General features: G+C 44.3%; 1 protein-coding gene across 1 annotated transcript in view; it reads right to left on the bottom strand.

The window, feature by feature from the left end:
• The window catches only part of cdk17 (cyclin dependent kinase 17), a 34,069-nt gene that overhangs the window by 5,290 nt on the left and 8,640 nt on the right, over positions 1–20,139 (bottom strand). Inside the window, exons 2-12 of the mRNA XM_076722862.1 lie at positions 13,140–13,284; positions 10,808–10,972; positions 5,882–6,015; positions 2,942–3,067; positions 1,783–1,839; positions 1,579–1,693; positions 1,282–1,376; positions 941–1,003; positions 652–775; positions 336–456; positions 46–143 (exon numbers count right to left, since the gene is read on the bottom strand). Of these exons, the coding sequence (XP_076578977.1) occupies positions 46–143; positions 336–456; positions 652–775; positions 941–1,003; positions 1,282–1,376; positions 1,579–1,693; positions 1,783–1,839; positions 2,942–3,067; positions 5,882–6,015; positions 10,808–10,972; positions 13,140–13,266 (1,225 nt within the window). The 5' untranslated portion in view covers positions 13,267–13,284. The remainder of the gene's footprint in view (positions 1–45; positions 144–335; positions 457–651; positions 776–940; positions 1,004–1,281; positions 1,377–1,578; positions 1,694–1,782; positions 1,840–2,941; positions 3,068–5,881; positions 6,016–10,807; positions 10,973–13,139; positions 13,285–20,139) is intronic.

Here is a 20,139-nt window from a genome sequence, read left to right as displayed (position 1 = left end):
CATTTGGGGTCCTATGCTGATGTGGTGGGGGCAGGAGTCACTCACCCAGTAACCTGAAAATGAGGTGGAGCTCGTCCTCAACGGTGGAGCCGGGGAACAGCGGCCGACCTGCAGCCATCTCATAGAATATACAACCAACGCCCCTGCAGACACACACACAACCACAGAGCCTTCATCTGCAAATTCTTTTAATTAAGGAGCCTTTGGGGGATGTAAACAGGAAGTCAAATGTTGCCATGGAGTCCTTCAGCGATGGGCTACAACTAAATACTGGGAGAAGTATGTTGAATTATTGATGAATGGCTCAAATGATGAAATGAGTGCTGCGCTCGTACCACATGTCGATCTGTGTTGAATACTCGGAGGATCCCAGCAGAACATCAGGAGGCCGGTACCAGAGAGTCACAACCTCATTGGAGTAAGTTTTAGTCGGGACAGACTTGGCCCTCGCCAGACCTGCCAGCCCACCACAGACATAAACAAACATCAGGATTCTGCACTCAGGGAGAAGTATGATATCTATAAAAGCACAACTGGAAATCGTTTTCAAAGCTTCCTTCACAAACTGTACGGACAGCAGGAATATACTCCCGCTCCTCCCTTCTCTACTACCCTAAAAACAGCATTAGCTCCTGCTGTGTTTCCTCTTACCGAAATCAGCCAGTTTGAGTTCTCCTCTCTCGTTGATGAGGAGGTTCTGGGGCTTGAGGTCCCTGTGGAGAACTTTCCTCTTGTGACAATACGACAGCCCTCGCAAGATCTGGAAGAGGAAGATCTGGAAAGATATGTGTAAGAAGTTGATGTTATGAATATATCTGATTCTTTTGTGATTATTATTGTGGTCCAAAACACCATGCAGCCCCATCTCTCTAACATTCCAAAGTAAAGAGAGCAAAAAAAAAAAAGTGTAATAGTCAGTAAAAGTTCGAGACGTCCTCACCTTCACATTGTGCATGCTCATTATGTTTCCACAGTCATCCATGTACTGCTTCAAGTCCTTATCCTGCAGGGAGAGACGACACCGTCAGACAAGAGTAGATACAACGACACCAAGAGAGCATCTCTGCAGACATTTTGTCATCATCAAGCGGTAATTGTCTATGTTAATGTTTCTGCTCATTTCCTACATTTTTAAATAATGTTAACAACCTGATATTATTATACAATTCTGCAACGACTCATATGTTCATATCCAGCTCTTTTCTTTATATTGAATTTACAAGTGCTGTGTCCACAAAGAGCATCGTGCATTGACAGCACGGGGGAAGCAGCGAGTCTTACGAGGTACTCGAAGACGAGCGTGAGGCTCTTGTCAGTGTGGACGATGTCGTGTAGCGTCACGATGTTTGCGTGTTTGAGGTCCTTCAGTAGCGACACTGCAGAGACAATGACCGACAGACGTTTATACAAAGAGAACAACTTCTTAATGACAGATCCTGATGGCTCCACTTGTGCATGTTATTATTATCATTAACAACATTAATTGTACTATTTACAACAGGGGGATGACTGTCTGTGATCACTATGAGAAAAAGTTTATTTCATAAGAATGCTGCACTGAAATGCAGGAGGAGAAACCTTCTCTGATTGCAGTGCACGGTGCTCCCTCCTCATGCTCCAGTCGGATCTCCTTCAGCGCCACCAGGTTGTCCGTCAGTTTACTGCGTCCTTTAAATACCGTGGCGTAGGTTCCCTGAATGCAACACACAATGCTGGCTCAAAATTACTGAATTAACAGATTCCTTTCATTAATATCAAATTGGTTTTTCAGGATTTCCTTACCTCTCCCAGTTTGTCCAGCTTAATGTACGTCTCCAACTTGCCAAAGCCAATCTCGGACTGAGGGAAAGACAGAGGACACAATCAGAATTAAGATTAAATTATGGGGCCACTAATAACATGTGGCTTACGTCCCATTTTGGATCTGCAGGCTGCTCAGTCTGTGCATTTTGCTGTCCTTGCAACACCTGAATAAAGCTCATTTCAACAGACAGGCAGGTGTGTGGTATTCTGGTCTGTCACTGTCGGTGCAGAATTCGGTCTCTGCGTCTTCTGTGATGAATTTTTCTCTGTGTGCGCGTGTTGAATGATGGTGCAAAAGAAGCTGCTCCAGGCGCCTTCGCTCTTTGCTTCAAAAGGACTAACAACAAACCAGTCAATGTCTTAAATCAAAGGTTTTCACACTGCGGGGCACTTAAGGTGCTTCAAAACCATCCGCGCTTGATTACTGCAATTTGCTTCAAAAGCCATACTTGTTCTCAGGGTCATAACTCATTCAAATCTCAACACAGAGACATGATACACATATTTCATTAAGTGTGACTAGAAAAAAAGACGCTCCTTACAGCCCCAGAACTTGAGAATCATCACGCTTTTACGTTTTCTACAGTATCAAAGTAGTACAGTGAAAGTCACATGTACATCCATGGGTACATTGCTAAGAGGAACTGCTACTCATTCATTTGGCATACTTTCAATGGTGCTGAATTGCCAAAATGTAGCCGTCAGTGCTGGCAATGTAGGTGCTGGGAAGATCTTGAGCTGACATGACATTCTCTGAGATTGGCGAGAAAAGGTTTGGCCAAAAGGAGGAAAACAGTACATCAAAGTACGAATCAAACAAGAAATGCTGCATTCCACCTGATCCTAGGTGAGAAGGAACCATACGTGAAAACTTTTTTAAGCTTCGGCGTCACCGCTGGCAAACGTCTAATATGCATAAACCTGCTTGTCATTGACACCCTGCAACAAAGCTGCATGAGCTGAGCATTATGATCTAATTTGATGGGCTGAAGGCAGGAGGTGAGCGCTTGTGACTCCAGATTAATCCATCCTGGTCTCACACCAGTTGCCATGGCAACTCGCACAGAGGGAGTCTGGTAACAGCGCCGCGAAGCAATAAAGCTAGCACACACAGACATGGACACGTGCAGACACTGACCAGTGAGGCTCGGCGGGAGCGTCGGCTGAGCGGCTGGTCGAAGGGGGGGCTGCTGAGCTGCAGCTTCTCCAGGTAACCGTCGGGAATTCGGATGTCAGCAGGCAGAGACAAGCGCTTGTTGAGGTCCTAAAACACACACGCACAGAAGAATGTTTAAATGTGTAGAAGTTAAATTCGCTTTTGATTTGACATTCCTGCAGTGAGGTCGTTTCTTTCTAAAGCTAAAACCCGCTATAGCAAGATTAAATTCTTGCTACTCATACTTATTGAACTTCAACACATGACGGTTATGAGTCACACTGTTGCTTTTTTGCAGTCGTGCATGAGAAAATATACCACTACATGCCCCGAGTCTGTATGTGGTGTGAGGCATGTTTCAGCAGCAAGCAGCACAAGACAATGTAGGCTAACGAGTCCACCCATCCACCCACCCACACACACACACACACACACACACACGTCGAAAATAACTCGCTCCCATCTCCTCCTACTCCCCAAGAGAGAAGACAGAGATGAGGCCGATCGGCGTCTTATGGAGGGTGAAAATCAGAGGCAGCGTGTTGAGGCGCGACTGCGGCTGAACAGCGAAACCTTTGAAAGCACGAATCAGATTGCGATTGTGAAAACACTATTCCTGTAAACAAAACAGCAAGAGGAAGCAGGCGTGAATAAAAGCAAATTATACATGTGTTTATTAATGTCTGCAGCTCGTATTCTCAGTCCGTATTCAGAGCGCAGGCAGCTGTTGTCAGTATTACTGGGCTCATATTGTATTTTTGCCGATCATATCTATTCTAGGGTCAAAATAAAGACCACATCTGATGGCGATGCGCTGACATAATGCTGACTGATGTGGGGAAAAACAAGGCAGAGCGGAGTAAAAATACAACGAGAGAAGGCGTCACATCTGCTTGGTCACTGTGGACGCTTTTAAGTTTGTCCCTCTCCACAAATACCATCTGCTCTCATTTCATTAATGCAGTCTTTTGTCCTCTCTGACAGTGCTGCTCAGAGGAGATGCCAGTGTATGACAAGTAAGGATTCAAGTAAAAGCTCTGATTATGGTGTCTTCAAGAGGTATTATGTAATGTGAGTCTGTGCTGCTTTTTCTCTGATGTGAGGTGTCTTAAAACTCACCACTCTACAACAGATTTTGTCCTGTCCTCTCAGCATTTCATCTATTTTTATTACTTTTTACTCACTTTGTCATTCTAATTTTAAAAACTGTCACTCGTGTAATGTGTGTGATAATCATTTAATTGTTCAAGTTATTCATCAGCTAAAAATTCCATCCATTCTCTGTGTCCTGGATATGTTTTGTATCATTTAAAATGTCATATCTGCGAGCACAGACAACAAGCAGTAAGACAATCTCAGGCTCTGAGAACTTGTGATGCGCATTGTTCACCATTTTCAGCCAATTTAATGACAACTAATCATCTAAAAAATAATGGACAGGCTAATCGAAAATGAAAATGTTAGTTGTGGCGATACTACTCATAATCATTATCTACATGCGATCGGAGTAATCCCAAAGCCTGTGCTGATTTCACATTTAAATAAAAGCAAATCTGCATTTGGTTACACTACAAAAACATGACCACTCCCACAATAACATCAAAGTTAACACAATATGCCACATATGTGAATGAACTAAACCAAAAACTGACCAGAGAGTGAGTGTGAGTAACAAGAATACATCACTGAGCTTGGTTAATGTCTTGAATTACATGCTGATGGCACACACTCTTGACTTCCAAGGCTTTGGTCGACCTAAGTTTGTAATAAGTGTTTTTGAGGTGACCGACTTGTAGAGGCACAACATAACTGAAAGAAAGCTGACTGTCTGCCAATAACAGCCAGTAAGCGAGTGTGTACAGCGTCCTCTTAACCTCTTTACTGGCATAATACGGCTTCATTAAAACCTCCGGCGGTGTCAAAAGAACCACAAGAAGAGCAGCACACTTGCGATCATGTAACAGAGCTTGTGTGTGTGTGTGTGTGTGTGTGTGTGTGTGTGTGTGTGTGTACGTGCACCAAGTCAAGTGTTCATCACCACATCCTTCAGCTCCTCTTGTTTCATGCACGTACAAATGAGATAAACACTCAAAACGAGTGAAAAATAGGTCACCTGTGTGTGTGTGTGTGTGTGTTTGTCACATATGCTCCTCTGCCAGCAGGGGGCAGGAGGCCTCCAGGCTCAGAAGCTCCTCCAAAATCCAAACTTCCCCCAGGGTTCAATGATTATAAAGGCAAAGATGGTTTATTGGTAGCGTCTGCATGCAATGTAGCGTAAACCCACATGAAGCCAACATTTAGCTTCATTTTATTTATGTTTTCAGTGTGTATCAACAGGCAGAAACGACAAACTGTAGGTTATTCTGAAACAATTTTGTGTGCCTAAATGCAAATGGATTTTGTATTTCATTTAAAGAGGGCAGTAAAGGAACCAGGAAAGAAAAGACTATTTCTAGTTTAATCTGAAATTTCATCCATGTAGAGCTGGTGCTCTGATGTCAAGCAGGTGCTTAAATGCTAACATGATTTTTGAATGGCACATATGATTACATACATCCTCACGAGAGGAACAAAGGAGACTCCTGTCCCAGCATGCTCTGGAGCACGCCGACACGTCTCACATACAGTATAGAAAATCACTGTGGTTACAGCACAGATTACCGCCCTGCATCTCTTTACAGACGCTGCGGTGGTCCTCAGGGAGCAGGTTGCTGTGAGTATCATGAAGCCCAGACACCAAGAGCCCATTAAGCAGATGAACAACCCACCACCCGAGCCCCCTCCCGAATCAAATCTCCCATGAGGCTGGGGGGTTGAGGGGGAGGAGGAGGTGAGGAGCAGAGCAGAAGGAGAGGGGGTGAAGGGTGGAATGCAGACGAGCCGTGTAGGCCACTTCTGCAGTTATTGCGCCGCGCGTCTCACCTCCATGGAGATCCGCCGGTGGATGCGGTTCCTCAGACAGACGCCGGTGGGAGATTGCACCTCGTCCGAGGACGTCCCCGACGCCTGGTCGCTCTCCCCATCCGAGCCCATCTTCAGGTTCTCATGCACAATATCTAAGACAGAAAGAGAATCACAATTACACACGCACAAGATACACACACACAAGATACAGATAAAGTAGACTGAAGTTGTCCATTAAATCAGACCTGGTTCAGTCTGTCTAATATGATGGACAGGGGCATTTCTAGTTTGATCAATCAGTTTTTCAGTGATATAACAAAGTAGCAAATCGTCCCATTGAAAGGACGTAAATGATTGATGGATGATCCCAACTGTTACCAACTGACTCTCTGTCAGTCAACTTGTCGAATGACGAGCTAACTGTTAAAGCACTAAAACTCATCAGCGCTGTATTGTTTGACTTGACCGGGCAACAGCTAAACAGACCTTTTCAACAGCATTTTGTTTGACTTATCAAACAGAGGTGACACTAAGAACATGCATGTATGTTATTCAGAAAACATGGACTGACTTTAGACTGGGAAGAAGAGAAAAACTGGTTGTCCTCATCAGGCAAACACCTCAGTCAAATTCCTTAAGGGAGAAGGCTCTGACTGTCGATACACTGCAGCGTGCATGTGAGATGTGTGTTTTGCATGCATTTAATGTGTATTTGTTATATTCGTACAGCAGAAATGAGAAACATGAGTGAAAAGAAACATTTTTGAAAATGATACTATTTCAATAAAAGTCCATTTGGGAATATAGCGGATATGCATTTGCAGTACTGCAGTAGCTGCATTTAAACTCAACATTTGTTGAATATTTCATCTGACTTTAAGACTGAATAGAAATAAAAGCTCTAGCACTGGCCCTCAAACCTATGTCTCTCTACCCCTCTCTCTCTCTCATCTCCTCTCACAGCCTTGTAACCCCCGAGGCCAAAGATTAAACCCTCCAACCTGCACCGCTTCCTCCAGGCCAGTGAAGGTACCACTACTACCATAGCACTGCAGGAGCAAACACACTGACACACAAACCACATGCACCCCCCGACTCCACACACACACACACACACACACACACACACACACGTACAAACACAGTTAATGAGTAGCTGTGGCTGAACAGTTCTCTGTCATCAGCGTGTCAGCGCCTCCAACCACGCACTCGCTCATGAAATGTGAGCGCACAGAAACGAGAGGAGAAAGAAATCTCTGTTCTGTTGATGCAGATTAACTGTTATTCCAAACAGGATAATCCCGATTATTTCTCTAAACATCACACCAAACATTATTAATTGGAATTGTTAGTCTGGGTTTTGCACCGTGGTAAAGCTCTCTGACTCTGACTCTGCGGTTCGGCCACAACCCAAAGGAACACTTTGCCCCAGATTGTGAACCTGTCTGCGGTCATCTGGTTAAAACCCAAAGTCTCTTCAGATTAAAGGAAATGCTGCTCCACTTTTAGCCACCAAAATGTCTTCAGGATTTTCCTCTGGGGCTGACCCGTGCTGTTCCACCCGACATGTCGCTCCTGTGTTTTTCCACACATGGTTAACGTGAGGTTTCTCTGTTGCTTCTCCATCTGATCTTTGGTTTTGGTTCCAGTGGCAGAACTTGATATATTACAGCAAGAAAAAGGGAAAATATAACACCAAAATATAGAAGGCAACAAGCCGTCATGTCTGTCTTGCCACAAAAAAAAAAAAAAAAAAAAAAGAGTATGACAGAAAAGAAAGGAAGATGCTCCACATCTCAACCCCCCTGCAACCATCTACCTTCACGCACCTCCTCTGTCCTCCCCCGGGGCCTCATGTGTCAGCCATGCATACTGGCGGTGTAACGGCACGTGTATTCATGCTGAACCGTTTGGTATGTCACTTCCTCAGTTCAGCACACGCTGTCAACCAAACAATTACTGTCACAGCATTCGTTTTAAGTCCGAGTACTCGCGCGAGCGGAACAGAATTCTTTTACCTGGAATGTTTTGGCAGCGCGCCAGCTGTAGCGTGCTACTCGGCTTACCGCCGAGCTCGCGTTCGTTCCTTCTCCTCGCAGCATTCAAGCAGCACCTCACAGCAGACTGAGACCAAAGCAATAACTAATGCCATAGGAGTGTTTATCTCTTTGGATATGTGGCCAATACCCAGTCTACAGAATACAGGATTTAGCACAGTTGCTCACTTTTAAACATAGAATTACAATGATCGCACAGGTGTAATAGCAGGTAAATCAATTCTGCCCAAACCTCAACTCTACTGTCAACCACATGAGCATAATTGATTAAATGTTCAATTTCAGATTTCAGCTATACCATTAACTGTTTCCTGTTCACTCACCTACAGCTGTATCAGAGCTGCACTGTGCTACCGCTGAGGCAAATCCTACAAGTGCTACTGCTGCGTAACGTTAAAAGCATTCAGCTGGCAAAAAATGGGCTGCCTTGTATTGTGAACCAGTCACAGGAAATGCAATGCATTTGTCACAGAGATGAGGTTTTTGCAAGGGAGTAATGGAACAAGAAGCAGCAGCCACAGTGAGCTGCTGATGAACAGCTGTAGGTGACAGGCTGCACACCTCCAACTCCTCTGCAATCTAACCAGCTCCTGGCTATCACTGCACACTGTTGCTCTGGTACCTGAGGACACAGGGCATTAAAACCTTCTAACATCTTAAAGCTTGTCTCTCTCCTCCCTCAAACTGCCACTCTTTCCTCCACCGAACCTGGTTACTTTCTCTCTGTAAACATCTCATTGTCGCCCCACATTCCTTCTTCTTCCTACTCGTCTCCTTTTTGAAAACTTCCAAACGATCTCTCTTCCCTTCTTCTGTCACTCCTCTGTATCTCATTTCAATGTTTCTTGCCCCGCTTCAAAAACCTCACCAAACCCTTTCACTTCCCACTTCTCCCTTTCTTTCCCTTTCACTCTGCATATTTCTCCTTTGCTCCTATCTCGCTTTCTCTTTTGCAGGGTTTTCACAGGCAGCTGCCGACCTCACTCCCTATTGCTTCAACACATTCCTTTGCTACCTGTGCTTTGCTAACTTGTGTGCGTCTTCTCCAAAGTCTTCAAATGATCTCATCTGTCCTACTTTCATTTGCCTGCAACCTCCTCTACCTTTCACACACTTCTCCATTATCTCCTGCCATTTCATATCTACACTCATCCTCTCGAAAAACTCCCCAAATATTTTCTCCTCCCATCATTTCTTCACCTCCCAACTTGGTTTCTTCTTTTCAAAAACCCCTGAAGCTGTTTTCTAAACCTTTTAAATGGTTTTTCTTTTGCTTTAACCTACAAGACCCTTGAAGGATTTCATCCTCCACCCATTTTTTTTAGCTTTCTTTCCTGATCATCTCCATACATCCTTCCTTCACTTCCCTCCCTTGCTCTCTCCCTGTCTGCATCTGTGCTGTCTTTAGCAGCTTTGCTAATAAGCACACAGAGTGTAGCAGCATCATCAATGTCCTACTTAAATGTCCTGTTTTTAGATCCAAGTCACAATATCTAGGCCAGGGTCCAGCGTGAGGCTCAATAAGTCCTTTAGTGCATGATCTGCACAAAATAGCTTGGAGAAGCACCAATCATGGTCAACACGACTGAAAGAATTAACATTATGACACTTACTAAAAACAGAACTTAAGTGGGAAAAAGTCAAACAATTTCTATTTAAGGTGTAAGGCAGCATGTGTCTGGCACGGTGAAGTGTAAGTGATCACAGGCTGTGAATCTGGTATGAATGCCTGTCAGTACTCTTAAACTAATCCAGTGATCGAAGGATGTGAAAATACTAGAGTGAAAATGATTAATAACACGAGGAAGAGTCTACAGCACAGCGGTGCTTTGAGCTACAAATGCTAACGTCACCATTGCTAACATGCTGATGTTTAGTGACTACAATGTTTACCATATTCACCAACTTAGTGTAGTGTGTTAGCGTGCAAAAATTAGCTAATTAGCACTAAATAGAAAGCAGCTGAGGCTGATGAGGACGTTATTAGTTTTGCAGGAATTTGGTCAAAAACCAAGATATTGGACAAACTCAAATTTTGACCTGATGATGACACAACATAGTCAGGGGATCACCAGAGTTATTGCAAATTATTCTGAGAGAGACATGAATGGCTGGTCCAAATACTGTGGCAATCCAATCATTGGGACAATTCAAAATCATAAGTGTCAACCTCATAAGGCTCCAAAGGAACAAAGGCATGACTCTGTACCAAATTATGTGCCAGTCAGTTTAACAGAGGTTGAGCTAATTCACTGGATATGTGAAAGTCATACTACTCATACTACTTTCTGGATTGATCAGGTCACTAACGTTCTGACATCTGAGTAGGGTGCAGACATGCTGCTTTTCCAAGCGTTAGCTGCCACACGATAACATATAAGCTTTAAATGTGACCGTGTGCTCATCTCTCCAGATCCTGCCATGCTTGGTTGACTAAACAGTGAAAAACCCAGAGGCTGGTGGATTCTGACACCCACAACGCTTCGTTCCTCTGTTTCATACTGTTCCCTGAGTCATCTCATCGCCCTCTTGGCCGTTCCCCCGACCGCCAGCTTGAAATCTGCTGCTGCTTTGAATCATCCTAGCGTCGTCTTCCCTTCCAAGCCTCAGGATCAGACTCACTGCTACTGATCCAGTGTGATGAATCAGTTCACACGGGAAACAGCATCATGTTTGACCGAATCCCCCGTCCAGCTGTCACTCAGGCAAAAACAGCCCTGCTGAGGGCGAAGAGAGAAGCTGCTTCTTGAGTTTATGAGTATAAGAAGCAGGATGGAAATATCAGGACCGTGACACGTTTCCTGTTTGTTCCTGGATGCCATCTGCTCTCCCACTACTTACTTCCTTCCGCGTGTGTGTGTGAGTATGCGATGTGTGTGCGTCTCACCCAGGCGACTGCCGTTGCGTGGCATTGCCATGAAGGACCCCAGGGTGCCACCGATGACGCTGTGTGGCCGGCGGAGGGGGGGCTTCTTGAAGGAGCCGGTGTACTGGTGCAGAAAGGAGTGCATGCTATGGGAGGTGGGGGGGCGGCCGTTCCTCATGAAGGGCTCTGAAACACAACAAAACTGTCATCACTTCTGGTTTTCTGAAAATAAACTTTGCAGGCTTTGCAGATGTGTCACAAAACTCCAAAGACCCACATCAGGTACCGACATGGCGCAACAAAAGATGGGCTCTGATCTTCTTCAGCCTCACCGAGTGTGTTCATTTGAAACGCATGCTGTGTGGCCGAGCTTCATTCAAACCAACACAACTTTATTTAACATTCAAGTCAAGGTCCCGATGTTTCCATAAATAAAAAACAGACGGTTTGGGTGAGGTTTATTTTGTTTCTGTCAAGTTTGAGTGAACTGTGTTTTATGAGTTAACCTGGCAATTAAGCTCGTCGCACTTCAATAAAAGAGAAAAACTTGAAATCAGAAGGCGTGTGGTTGTTTTTTCTGTGTAATAAAGAAAATTGGTGTAAGAATATTTCCTTTCTTGACATTTTGGGAGTTTATTTTGTTTATTTATTAGACTAGAAAAGCTTATAGTACTTGTGAAACGTAGCAAACTCACATACATCTCCGAGCTGAAAGTAGGGGGGGCTATACTACCAGACAGACAGGATGGGCTGCAGCTAGCTGGTTAGCGTGTGTACCTCAGTATATATCTCTGCAAAACAACACAACAAGTAAAATTCTGGCCGTATCTGACACATTGTACCTTTAAAGGAAATGAGCTCTACCAACAAGCAAGACATGAGCCTCACTGATGGGCCTCAATTAGCGATTAAATTTTCAAACCTAGCTGAGGAGCAAACCCTGTAAACAAAAACAGCATTACAACCCAGTATTCCCCCCGTGGGCAGAGTTCAGCTACACTCCCACAAAAAGGTCATAAGGGGTCCATTGTGATCTGCATTAGTCAGGCCATGGGTCTGCTGCATCTTGTGGGTTCATCTCTCTTCCCCTGCCAACTTTCTTTAACTCGTCTGACCTTTTCAACTCTCAGCTGACAGACTGTGCTGTGTTCCCACATGTCAGCCTCCAAAATTAACACTATTCTGCCTAAAGGTGCTTGTCAGACATATCAGAATTACAAGCTGAGTGCGCTCGAACGGAGGTAACAATGTTAGGTCTGCTTGGGATTTTCATGGCTATTACGAGCAGAGTATGGAAACCATTCAGCAATAGAAATGAGAGTAATACAGTATTTGTCATATAACAACTTAAGTTCTGTATATAAGGTCATTCATTGTTACTTTTCTTATATAATAAGGCTGGTGTCTTCAGCCAGACACAAACTTGTAGCCACCTTTTCAATCATTACCCTTTTCCAGAAAAGAATTACAAAATAAGGTATTTAAAGAATCACTGACAGTGATTCTACTGCTGCATTTACTGAAAGTCTTTCTGGATGTCGAGCGACAGCCAAATAACTGAAATCAGAAAAGCCGTGTGAAAGATAGATGTGCGTGTCCATTTATCTCGGCAGCTGTCAGTCATCAGCGGCAGTGAATCACTTCCATGTGTTGATCACACCAGCGGCTTATTGGAGACGAGCTGCAGGCAGACAGATGTACTGTGGTGCCAAAACAGGCAGAATATTATATAACAAAGAGATGTCAAGGAAAGTGTTTGTGTGAGAATGCTTGTTTCCTGTACACCACCTGAGAGAGTGTGTGTGTGTGTGTGTGTGTGTGTCTCTTACTCTTACTCCTGTTACATAACCTGATAGAGAGCGACTCACTGGAAGTCCATTACAGCTGTTACTGACACACGCTGTACTCTCCCCTTCTCGTCATCACCTTCAGCTTCTGCATAATTTAAATACCCCTGAGAGCTACCAAGATACTGAAAGCTGTGTGTGTGTGTGTGTGTGTGTGTGTGTGTGTGTGTGTGTGTGCTTTCACATGCCCGCTGACGGACACGTACAGGAAGATATTGTAAAAATCAGACCAGAGGAATTTCCTGCCCTGGTTGGACTGTGGCACTGATTCTCTACAACCGTTTTCATGTTTTTTCCAACATGAAGTGTGGCTTAATTATAAGGTATTTTTGACAGGTTTTACCCAGACGTTGGGTAAAATGGAAAGAAAATGCAAATTAGCTGTTGGTTATGTACCGCAATCCCTCAGCAGCCTTTTCAAAATTTTCTTTCCATCATGAGTAATGTGTTTTTATCCAATGTGTTAACACGTGTGTTCTGAAAAATGGAATAGCTTGAATTCTTACCGTTGTCCTTGGTGCCGCCATCCTCGATGGTCATCTGCTCGGCCAGTTCAGACAGAGACTCGTCGATGGTCTGACTGGAGCGGAGTGTTAACGACAGACGCTTCTTAATCCTCTTCATCTTTTCCATAGCAGGGCAGTGCGCGGCCTGCGGGACACAGAAGAACAAACGGTCAACATTGATTCAGAAGCATCAGACTGATACGCAAGAAGACAAGTCCAAACAACATTTCAAGGACTGTTTTGTGGCTGTTGTTGCGCCCGTGTGTGTACGTGAGTGGGGGATTCCAGAAGCTTCCCCACAATCCAAAATATCTCAGCTCATGAATAACGTAAAGATGCTTTTAATCCAATATTCATTCACTCTGCAAATGCTTGAACAGCACATGAATAAAGCATGAACGAAGCATGAATAAAGGATGAATATCGCAGACTTGAACACAGCTGTTTTCACTTAGACACACGTTCAACACATTTGAACAGGGAGACATTAATGAGCTCTAAATGAAGGAGGAGAGAGTCAAAGCGGGTCTGCAAACTCATGCCTGTGTTGTTCCAGACGATTGGGTTTGTGTTGACGCAGCAGTCGTCCAGGTCACAGGAAACACCTTGCTCAGTCTGCCTGAAGCCCGTCCCTGCTCATTGTGTTGCTGTGCTAACGCCCCACGCAAGCGTGTGTGACAGGAACGGGCATTCTGGGTGAGCGGAGGAAATGCAGAGAGGAAGCAGCAGTAGAAATGCCCCGCCCATCCCGCCTGACCCTCAGCGCAAAACAAACTAACCCCTGCCGTCACCATCTCTCGCCCTCTCTTTCTTTCTCTCTTCCCTCTTTCTCAAGGTCGTTAGCTCGCCCCATACTCATGAGACACCATCTGCCCGTCTTCACGCACACACATACTCCACACACACACCCCCTCAGCAATTTGTCATTCATGACACTGCGTGGCGAGAATCACTTCATCAATCAGTGTCGCGGCGTGTGACCACAATCTCACACCAACACACGACCACAACCTGCTCGTCGAGTTCTGCATAACACCACAAACACATTTGAGGAATATGCAGAATGCTTGCAGGTTTGTGTGGGTGTGCGTGTGTGGGGGGACATGACCTGAATTTCCACTCAGCTGGCTGCAGCTGGTCTAATTAAAGCCCAACAGGCCACCGGAAGAGGAATTTATTCATTAAAAGATTTCGCTTCATAAATATTGAATGCACTGCAGGAATGTAGTTTTTAACAGGGTTATTTAGATTGTCTGTAAAAGGCCTAAACAGACAACAAAATACACATTAAAGCTGGAATTCTTTGGTATCATATGATGCTCAATCAGTTTCTAAAAGGTTAACCAGTGTAGTTTGGATCTCAGCGCACTGTTATACATTAGATCAGGGCTTTTGTTCCGACTGCTGCATCTTAAAATGTGGAAAGTCTGAGTAACAAACAGCTTGAAGGGGGGTTAACACAAAATATTAAGTTCAAAATCCGTCACTGTTTCCAAGAGCGGGACTCAACTGTCAAGATGACAACGTGAGAAGTCCTAAAAGTGCACAGAATAATGGAAAGTTTGACAAATGAGAACATCCCATCTGTTAATGATATTAATGTGTGAAATGATCAAAATCACTGGAACAAGCAAGCAGTTAGTCCTTTGGCTGAGACTGTTTCGTTTTCACAGTGTTACTTTAATATTACTCAAGTAACATTAAAAGCAAGTTAGGTGATAGATGGGTGACACGGATAAAATCTTTCACAGAATATGGAAAATTATATCTAAATATTTATTAATAGGATTTTTTTTCTGGACATTAAACCAGAAAATTAAACCACATCTCAAGGCTACATTAGCCACTACTAGCATAACACACCCGAGTCTCTGACTTAACTGTAGGGTCAGCAGTCTAATTGCATTGTGGGTAATGTATATACAATCACCCACGTAACAGCAACACCACTGACAAACTATGACTAAATTCCCATTTTAGTAGAGAGGATGTCCATTCCTTTCAATATTAATATTAAATTAACATTTTTCCAAAAATCTTCCAACTACTCTAAAAAGTGTGTTTGTTGCGCCGCCCAGTAACCTGAGTGTGATTATCCCACTTTTGAAGGGAAGTGTGTCATGTTGGCGCTGGTAGTGCTGATGCTGTCAGACACACACTCACACACTCTCTCTCACACACGCACACACACACAGACATCAGACAGTCTGATAAAGGGGGGAAAAAAAGAACTGAAATTCCAGCTAACGAGGCTGAAAATCCTGCTCGTAAAAATTGCGATGCAAAAATAAAATGACTGCATTGGAGAAACACTCTCACACAAACACACACACACACACACACACACACACACACACACACACATTCTCTCCCCCAAACACACACACTCACTGTATGTGAGATAAGCGCTCTTTGTCTCTCTTGTAGAGGAGTGTAACAGAGCTGGGTTTTATCTCTGCAGCAAACCAAAACAAAGAGACTCATGTGACGTGTGTCTAACTCTGTGTGTGTGTGTGTGTGTGCGTGTGTGTGTGTGTGGGGGGGGGATCCAGCATGAAAAAGAGGATAAGCAACCTGCCAATGATAGAGAGACACAGAGGGAGAACTAAGACCCCCGACTCTCTTTCTCTCTTTCTCACCATCGACATCTCTAGAAATTCTCTTAGACACACACATTTTGACCCACATTCCCGACAACCCCCAAGTGCACTGTGGGTAGTCCAGAGGAGAAGACTTCAAAGGGCGAATGAAGGGGGGGAACAAGCGACAAGGCCTAATTACTGGGCTAATAATTACACACACACACGCACATGCACACACCTTTCTACCTCCAGTCCCTGTCTTCCTTCCTTTCTCATCACCTCCTTTTCTACTTCTTTCTCTCTCCTGTTCCGAACTCCAACATCAGAATGAGGTAATGAAATGGAAAATGTGTCTTTTTTTTTCCTCACAGATGTGGGTGAAAGTGTGAATGTGAAGAGGAGGAAAAAGGTGGGAGGAGGAAGAGGAAGAAGACGACGAGGGAGAGGAGGAATAGGAGAGAGAAAGTGAGTTTATTTCAGCCAACGGAGCCATAATGGAGCCTTTGTGTTTGGTTAAGAGCCATGAAATCACTGACTGCAGGCATGTACAGAGAGAGAGAGAGAGAGAGAGAGAGAGAGAGAGAGAGAGGCGGTTTAGCTTTGCAAATTTAGTTTCGGTGGCAGATTTGGGGAATAAAAGCATTTACTTTCTTAGCTACACTCTTAAGTGTGTGTGTGTGTGTGTGTGTGTGTGTGTTTGTGCGTGTGCGTGTTCCCCAAATCCAATGGATTATAAAGCGCATGTTCCTTTTGTGATTAACTTTAATTTAATTAGTTGTCAAGTAAGTGCTCTCAAACCCAACTTCCTCAAACTGGTCAGCCAGGTGTTCTGCCCAAGTCTTAAACCCCGATCCTGCAAAGGTTGAGACGCCGTGCAAAACTGAAATGAAGCAGAATGCAATGACAAATCTTCAGATGTGCTCGGTGGACGGATTTTGATACTTCTGGACAAAGCCGGGCTGGTTACATAAATATGCAATACAATATATAGCAAGATACAATATTTTTGACACCTGACAGCAAAATCCAAAGCGGGAGCTGATTCTGCGATACCACCTCATCTAAAAAAATCTATCAACTTTCTCTTTAACGCTTCTGTCGCCTACAAAAGTTTCTGAAATTGATGGCGAAAACAAGCCAAACAAAGAACAGAGGCAGAGCTGAGAGGGGAGAGCTGAACAGTCGCCAGTGCTGCCGTCCTCTCAATCGGGAAAAACAACAGATAATGCTGTTAAAACTGTTACTCAAAATAGACCCACTCATATGAGAATCACAACCGCTTTAAAACAGAAGCGTCACTTTCGCATCGGAGAGCGGACACGAGGGCGCGGGGACAGAACACGGCCCGAAGGGAAAATGAGCTCATGTGTCAAAGAGATCCATTGATCGGAGCTTAGGTTTAATTTGTAGTTCGTTCCTTAATGCTGATTGGCTCACTGGGACTGAGTCTGATCAGATGTGTTTCTTTTTGGTTTTTACTGCCCATGCACATGAAGGTTGTAATGAATATTGTATGTAATATGTCATATAGCAACAACAGTAGTGTAGAAGAGGTTTGGTTACAAAAGATCTAATAGACAATGTTAATATGTAAGAAGTGCAAGAACACTGTAACAGCAAATGAAGGCAATAAAACAAACGTACTTCGCCGCCTCAAGCAGAAGCACCCGGTAGAGCACAGGAGAGCACAGGAGAGCTCAGCAGCTATTGTGAGCTCTAAACCAAGCAGACAAACTTAACTGTGTCAGCGTAACACTGACGAATCTTCGGAAAGAGTTACTCCATGTTTCCCAAACTCCTGTGAAGGCCATTAATGCAGGGTTGTCACCGACACGCCCAGCTGCCAGAAAAAAACGGTTGCAAATCCACTGATGTCTGCAGTCTGAGGCATCAACAATATCAGCTTGTTGAAGTCAGCTATACCCAAGGAAAGTGAGACGCTCCGATTGTAGTTTGTGGTTGATTCAGTTCATAAACAGAAGTGACTTTGGGCATGGACTCACACTTGCTTCAATGGGAATTAAACTGTGACATGTTCCCCCATTGCAACAAACACGGGCATTGTAAGTTAATTTGAGTCAATCCCACATACACCGTGATGCGGCTTGAAATGCTCACCAATGCGCCAAATGTGTATTCATCCACGGCTGAAAATAGTCCAGAACAAATGCACTATTTACTGCCGTTTCGCTAACGTTTGCGAAAAAGCACGGTGACCAGCATTTTAAGGGACTTAAAAAGAATGAAACTACATATCTGTGACCTGTTTGTAAAGTTTTAAGGGATATGCTGACAAAAAAAAAAACATAGAATAACACCAAGCAAAAAGCATAAAGGGACTACAACTTGCATGTCATCGTCAAACTCTGTGCTGTAGAATGATAAATAAATGAACCTTGTACCTACTATGTTTTAACTCATCATGAAGGCAACACAAACATCCAGCATCATCCTCCAACCTGTGGCGTCGGCTAAAGCGTTAAGTTCATTTTCTATCAAGTTGAAACCTTGGACTGACTCAGCTCTAAACACCCTGTCCATCTCCAGTCTTATCTAACAACAAATTGGTTTCACAACATTTGTTTTCTTCGCAAATTGCATAATAATTCAATTGTCAAGTGTCCGTTATCTGCAGATGCCTCTGACTGACCGATTGCGCCCACATGAACAGCATGCTCGCTTCCCACACACACACACACACACACACACACACACACACACACACACACACACACACCACAGGATGGAAATCAGTTTTATTTAAAGCAGTGGCAAACTTGCTAATCAAAGTGGCTTAGATGAAAAACTGCAGCTTAGACGGAAAAAGCTCGAAGGCGAAATCTGAACTCATGCAGGTGCTTTTTGATTCTTCCTCATTTACAAATGTCTGCTTTTAGAATCTCAGGTAAATAAAATGTTACGTCCCTGCCATCATGGAGAGAGACACACACACAGACACACACACACACACACCTGGGAGTTTCCCTCATATTGCCGGTGTACATTACAATCAAAGCACCACTGTCCTACATGATGTACACCACTACAAAGACTTCAAAGACCAGGAGCAGCAGAGTGTCACCCCCTTAAAGCCCACAGGGTGGATGAGTCCCTCCATCTGTTACCTTTGACTACCACAACTGTGAAGCCTGCTTAGCAGCTCAACAAATTCGGAGAATTCTGAGTATCAACCCAAAATATCTTCAGCCTCATATCAAAACCAAACAGCGCTGTCATCGGCATTCAAGTGCCCGATTCAGCCGAACCCTGCCGAGTACAGTCACAAGCATGTGTTTGTGCAGCTATGAGAACACACAAACAGAGCATCGGCGCTGCTGCCCGGTGCAGTGGGCGCTTTCCACTGAAAGACCCTTTGTTTTGCTTGAGAGAAGCTAAAAAGAAGCTTCAGCATGACTGATCCAGAGGGGCGAGCTGAAATAACCCTGTGTGTTCGTGTAAGAGCACAAAAGGCTACAATGTTAATATTAATAGGAAATGACCAGTGGTCGAAAATGAAAATACGCCTTTGGGTGATAAGAAATGCATGAAGAGAAGAGGAACAAGAGAGAACAGTTTCATGAGGTTTAATAAGAGAGATTTTAAGAGAAGTGAGACTAAAGCGAGCCCGACCGGTCAACAACAGACACCAGGATCATCCATTTGTGTTGCTGACTGACGCTCTGTTTCAGCATGTTCAGTGACTGTAAGCTACTAGCCTCATCAGAAGAGGGAAAAAAAGAACTTCTACAGTGGCGGCTGCAAATCTAAAGGGTCTGCCATGCAACTAATCCACAGCAATAAACATCAGCGTCACGCAACAGTAAATACATACAAGGAACAACAGGATCACTCTGTTGTTGTTTTGTCAAGTGTAAAAGTCTAGACTCTCTATACCAGCATCCTGTATGAGGCAGCGTGAAACGGAGCACGGCAGGCAGAGAGGTGTCATCAGCAGTAATGCAGGTGATGAAGAAGCGCCTGAGCCTGAAGGCAATTTACCCTTGATCTATGTTCAAACCCTCACCTATGGTCTTGGGTAATGACCTAATGAATGAGATCACAGATAGAAGCAATGCTCAGCCTAAGGGACGCGGGACGAGCCTGGACATCCAGGGGGCACTATGGGTAGAATCTCTGGCCCTTTGCATTGAAAGAATCCAGCTGAGATGGTTTGGTGATCTGATTAGGATGCCGCCCTCTCCAAGACGCCTCCCTTAGGAAGTTTTCCGAGCACGTCCGACTGTGAGGAGGCCCCAGAGCAGAACCAGAAGTGGGGAGGGGATTATACATCTTATCTTCTATGCCATGGATCCTCCACGAAGAGTTGGAGGGGCTACACTACTTAGCCTGCTGCCACCGCAACCCAGACCCAGACTCAGATAAGCATCAGGAAATGGATGGTATAGAAACAAAAAACA

The sequence above is a fragment of the Chaetodon auriga genome, chromosome 22, assembly GCF_051107435.1.
Source record: "Chaetodon auriga isolate fChaAug3 chromosome 22, fChaAug3.hap1, whole genome shotgun sequence".
Taxonomy (NCBI): domain Eukaryota; kingdom Metazoa; phylum Chordata; class Actinopteri; order Chaetodontiformes; family Chaetodontidae; genus Chaetodon; species Chaetodon auriga.
This window is presented reverse-complemented; position numbering and strand designations above follow the sequence as displayed.